The following is a 5,580-nucleotide window of genomic DNA, read 5'->3' on the forward strand; positions in this document are numbered from 1 at the left end:
CCGCCGCCGTCGCGGCCCGTAGCGCCGCCCTCCCATCGCGGCCCGCGCCGCGCAAGCCCCTTTCTGAGCCGGACTCCAAGTCCCCGCCCCTCCGGCCCCCCAGCTCCGCCCAACCGCCCTGGTGATGGACAGGCCGGGCGAGCGGACACTTTGGCGCAGGCGCAGTGGGGCGGCAGCGCTCCCCTCCGGCCGGGCCGAGGCTTTCCCAGCAGGCTGCGCGCGCGCCGCGGCTGCGCAGTCGCGGGGAGGCTTTTAATTCCATTGTGGAGAGGACGGCGTTATTTTTATTAACCGGAGGCGACGGCGGCTGCGGCGGCGGCGGAACCCGTAAGTGTTGCCGGCGGGTCGGGGGGGGCGAGGGCGAGGCCCCGGGGGGAGTCCCCGGGCCGTGCGTGCGGGCCCCGGCGGCGGCGCGGCTCGGCGTTAGCGGCGGGCGCGTTGCGGTCTTGGGCGGCGGCGGCGCGGCGGGTCCCGAGCGCCGCGGAGGTCCCGGCCCGGGGCCCGGTCCCACCTCCGATCCCCCCTCTTCCCCCCCTCCTCTCCTCAGCCAGGCCTCCTCCGGGGTATGAAAGTCGGCAGTGGGTTCCTCAGCGGCGGCGGCGGCTCCGGCAGCAGCAGCGGCGGCGGCGGCGGCGGCCCCGGCTCGGGCTCCGGCGGCGGCTCCGGCGGCGGCGGCGGGAGGAGAGCCGAGATGGAGCCCGCCTTTCCTCCGGGAATGGTGATGTTCAACCACCGGCTGCCCCCGGTCACCAGCTTCACCCGGCCGGCGGGCGCGGCCGCCCCCCCTCCGCCGTGCGTGTTACCCTCCGCGGCCTCCGCAGCCCCGGCCGCCGAGCCCCCCCCTCCGCCGGCCCCGGACGTGACTTTCAAGAAGGAGCCGGCGGCGTCCGCCGCGGCCTTCCCCGCGCCCCGGACCTCCTGGGGCTTCCTGCAGTCCCTGGTGAGCATCAAGCAGGAGAAGCCCGCCGACCCCGAGGAGCCGCAGCCGGCGCACCACCACCACCACCACCACCATCACCACCACCATCAGCACCACCACTACGCGGGGCTGTTCGCCGCCGGGGCCGAAGAGAGGTCCCCCGGCCTCGGGGGCGGGGAAGGGGGCGGCCACGGCGTCATCCAGGACCTCAGCGTCCTCCACCAGCACGTCCAGCAGCAGCAGCAGCAGCAGCCGGGCCAGCACCACCGCGACGTGTTGCTGGGCAGCGGTGGCAGGACTGGCGACCCTGGCAGCGAGGAGCCAAAGCAGGACACCAATGTCAAAAAGGCAAAGAGGCCAAAGCCAGAATCTCAGGGAATCAAAGCCAAGAGGAAGCCGAGCGCGTCTTCCAAACCTTCTTTGGTTGGAGATGGAGAAGGTGCCATCCTCTCCCCAAGTCAGAAACCTCATATCTGTGATCACTGTAGCGCTGCTTTCCGGAGCTCCTATCACCTGCGGAGACACGTCCTCATCCATACCGGAGAAAGGCCTTTCCAGTGCAGCCAGTGCAGCATGGGCTTCATCCAGAAATACCTGCTGCAGAGACACGAGAAAATCCACAGTAGAGAGAAGCCCTTTGGCTGTGACCAGTGCAGCATGAAGTTCATCCAGAAGTACCACATGGAGAGACACAAGAGGACACATAGTGGAGAAAAGCCATATAAGTGTGACACTTGCCAACAGTATTTTTCAAGGACTGATCGATTGTTGAAGCACAGGCGCACATGTGGCGAAGCCATAGCGAAAGGAGCCACCGGTGCAGAGCCTGGATCGTCAAACCACAACAGTATGGGCAATCTGGCTGTGTTGTCTCAGGGAAACACAAGTTCTTCAAGGAGAAAATCCAAGTCCAAAAGCATAGCTATTGAAAACAAGGAGCAGAAGACTGGCAAAACAAACGAATCGCAAATTTCGAATAGCATAAACATGCAGAGTTACTCAGTAGAGATGCCCACTGTGTCTTCCAGTGGAGGCCTCCTTGGCACTGGGATAGACGAACTGCAGAAAAGGGTGCCAAAACTGATCTTTAAGAAAGGAGGCAGGAAGAATACCGACAAAAGCTACCTAAATTTTGTGTCACCGTTACCAGATATCGTGGGACAGAAGTCCTTGTCTGGGAAACCAAGTGGCTCACTTGGCATCGTAGCAAATAACAGCGTGGAGACCATTAGTCTTCTCCAAAGTACAAGTGGCAAGCAAGGTCAAATAAGTAGTAATTATGATGACGCCATGCAGTTTTCAAAGAAAAGAAGATACTTGCCAACTGCCAGCAGCAACAGTGCCTTCTCTATCAACGTGGGACACATGGTCTCCCAGCAGTCCGTCATTCAGTCTGCAGGTGTCAGTGTTTTGGACAATGAAGCACCCTTGTCACTCATTGACTCCTCAGCGCTCAATGCTGAAATTAAGGCTTGTCACGACAAGTCTGGAATTCCTGATGAGGTATTACAGAGTATTTTGGATCAATATTCTAACAAGTCTGAATCCCAGAAGGAGGATCCTTTTAGTATAACAGAGCCACGAGTGGATTTACACGCCTCAGGAGAACACTCGGAATTGGTTCAGGAAGAAAATTTGAGCCCAGGCACCCAAACACCTTCAAATGAGAAGCCAAGCTCGCTGCAAGAATACTCCAAATACCTCCAGCAGGCTTTTGAAAAATCCACAAATGCAAGTTTCGCTCTTGGACACAGTTTCCAGTTTGTCAGTTTGTCTTCACCTCTCCACAACCACACTTTATTTCCGGAAAAACAGATATACACTACATCTCCTTTGGAGTGTGGTTTCGGCCAATCTGTTACCTCAGTGTTGCCATCTTCATTGCCAAAGCCTCCTTTTGGGATGTTGTTTGGATCTCAGCCAAGTCTTTATTTATCTGCTTTGGATGCACATCAGCAGTTGACCCCTTCCCAGGAGCTGGATGATCTGATAGATTCTCAGAAGAACCTAGAGACTTCATCAGCCTTCCAGTCCACGTCTCAGAAATTGACTAGCCAGAAGGAACAACAGAAAAACTTAGAGTCCTCAACAAGCTTTCAGATTCCGTCTCAGGAGTTAGCTAGCCAGATTGATCCTCAGAAAGACTTAGAGTCTAGAACAACGTACCAGATTGAGAACTTTGCACAAGCATTTGGTTCTCAGTTTAAGTCGGGCAGCAGGGTGCCAATGACCTTTATCACTAACTCTAATGGAGAAGTGGACCATAGAGTAAGGACTTCAGTGTCAGATTTCTCAGGGTATACTAATATGATGTCTGATGTAAGTGAGCCATGTAGTACAAGAGTAAAGACACCCACCAGCCAGAGTTACAGGTAAGGTCTTGAGAGTGACCAGGCTGGAGGTCTTCTAATGTATCTTTGTTTTATTTTGAGAACACTGCCATTGGAATGTTTCTACACGATCCTATTAAGAATAATGTAATGCCCTTTCAATGCAACTTTTCATATTTAGTTTATTTTGTTAGTGTGATTTTAGCTCTGTTTGTATTATGATTTTTAATCAAAATCAATAGATTAAAAATAGTTTGACATTCAAAGTGACAATGTTTAGCAATCAGATTTACATGTATAGATTGTCAGGGAATAGCCCAAAAGTTTTAAATGCAAAAAAAGAAAAAAACCACAAAACAAAAACTTCCCAAAAAAAGAAAAAAAAAAAAGACACAAAAAACAAAAAAAGAAACTTCGTTACTAGGATTAAGGTTATTCTAATTGCTTCACTCTCAGGAAAGTGTAATAACGCATGGGAAATCTGTACGTTATCACCGTAATGTACGTTATCACCATAATGGAATATCCAATTTACAAATAGTAGGATATACATTTCATTTAAGTTAGGGATCTAAAACATTTCAGATTGCTCTTTCTGGGCTGGTATAATACACATTTCATCTTTTAAGTTAAGGGATCGAAAACATTTCAAATGCTATCGCCATCTGGGCTGATCCAAAATTCTGAGATTGTTGGCTACCTATGTTTTGTTGCAGCTTTTAAGTATACTCTGAACTTCTACACCACATTCATTCCAGCCTGGTAGAACTAATATTCTTGGATCTTTGATCAAAGCCTGGAATGATAGCTTTAATAAAAGGAGAAAGAGGAAAACAACAAAGCACCCTCTCTCTATCCCAAGTGTAAGAAGGCTGTAATTCCATTAAGCAGTTCTGGTGATGTCTAGTAGTGTTGAAGCCCAAGTGGTTGGTTGGTTGGTTGGTTGGTTGGTTCCAGCATTAGAGCATATGTTGGAATTATATAAGTCATTGAGATTTAGGGTGTACATTATTATATGTGACCTCAAAAACATTCTCTCGTCCATGCTTTTTTATATATATATATATATATATTATGTATATATATATATACACACACACACAGACGCACATACATATATGTATATATAACCTTTATTTTTTTTTTTAAACCTGTTTTTAACCCATCTTAAGAGTTTTGGACCTTCCTTGTTCCTTCTTGTCCCTGCCTTGATGGCTTTTAAGTTTAGAATGACATATTCCAGTAGGTAATTGATTATGCATTTTATATGTCTTATGGCATCCAAATACTAAACAATAGATAAACATCCCTTATCCCATTTTTGTTTTGTTTTGTTTTAAAGCCCCATACAGGTTTCTGTGTATAAGAAAAACACCACATACTCTGAGCTGTAGATAGTAATAGGATTATAATTCTACCTGGTGACTTAGCTCCTGAGAGGGATGGGAGTGCCATCAGAACCTCTTTTTGGAATTACAGCCTTTAATGTACATTTCAAAGGGGTGTGTTAGTCAGTATTGTACAGGGGTTTTGTGAAGTCATCAGAATTTGCTATGAACGCTAATTGCCACTTGAAGCTACTGATAAGCAGTGGCTGTGCTCTAAACCACTTTTTAGCAATTGTATTTTTTTTCCTGACTATATTTTTTAATGTACTTTGATGTTTATGCTGATGAGTTTTTTTTTTTTATGTACTCGTGGTGATGTTTCAATGTACTCTTCTGACGTCAGAAAAGCACCACTGGTTGTTTGCAGTCTTATTGTGTAATCAGCCTACCACAGGCTTCCATGTGTAATAAAGTAATTAATATTGTGCAAGTGTAAAACACTTCTGTTATAAAAGCAGTGTTTGAAAAATAAGAAATAATTAAAATGGTTACAAAATACTAGTTAATTTCCTCCCTGCCCTCCCCCCCTCACCTCCCCCCAGTTAGCTTTAGCAGCTAAGGGTACCAACTTGTCATTGAAAGATTCTTAGAAAATGTGTTTAATATTTTTAAATTCACACAGTACTAAAAAGTCTGTATTCTCATTTAGTGTGATAAGTTCTGTTGAGTACAGAGTGCAGGCTGTAATGTGATGGAGAGAACCTTCCTTTCCACTGTGTCTCCTAAGCTGTATGATTTTTCTACAGTTCTTTTTATTTTTTGTTTTATACAGGTTTTGAATTTCTTTTAACTTTTATTGTGTGTACTGAATACTGCATATGTATTATTCTGATTGTTTGCTCTAGTTTACTACCAATAAAAGTCCTGTTAATCACAAAATTGAAGAAAGGAGATATCACTTAATCAGTCATTTTTTTTTCCAGTTTTCCATAGACTTCCATTT

At 47.6% G+C, this 5,580-nt stretch overlaps 1 protein-coding gene across 2 annotated transcripts; it reads left to right on the top strand.

Moving 5' to 3' along the window:
- Positions 1-245: 245 nt before the first annotated feature.
- Positions 246-5,210, top strand: Znf281 (zinc finger protein 281). 2 transcript variants are annotated; one of them, XM_090341457.1, is made up of 2 exons: positions 246-327; positions 552-5,210. In XM_090341457.1, exon 2 carries the CDS (start codon positions 566-568, stop codon positions 3,293-3,295), a length of 2,730 nt encoding a protein of 909 aa, XP_090197583.1. In that variant the 5' UTR covers positions 246-327; positions 552-565; the 3' UTR covers positions 3,296-5,210. The 2 variants fall into 2 exon arrangements, with proteins under 2 accessions (XP_090197583.1, XP_090197584.1); XM_090341458.1 differs by having other exon boundaries at positions 250-327; positions 548-5,210.
- The last annotated feature ends 370 nt before the right edge of the window (positions 5,211-5,580 follow it).

Source organism: Megascapheus bottae, chromosome 10, assembly GCF_031878675.1.
Source record: "Megascapheus bottae isolate mThoBot1 chromosome 10, mThoBot2.hap1, whole genome shotgun sequence".
In the NCBI taxonomy this organism is placed as follows: domain Eukaryota; kingdom Metazoa; phylum Chordata; class Mammalia; order Rodentia; family Geomyidae; genus Megascapheus; species Megascapheus bottae.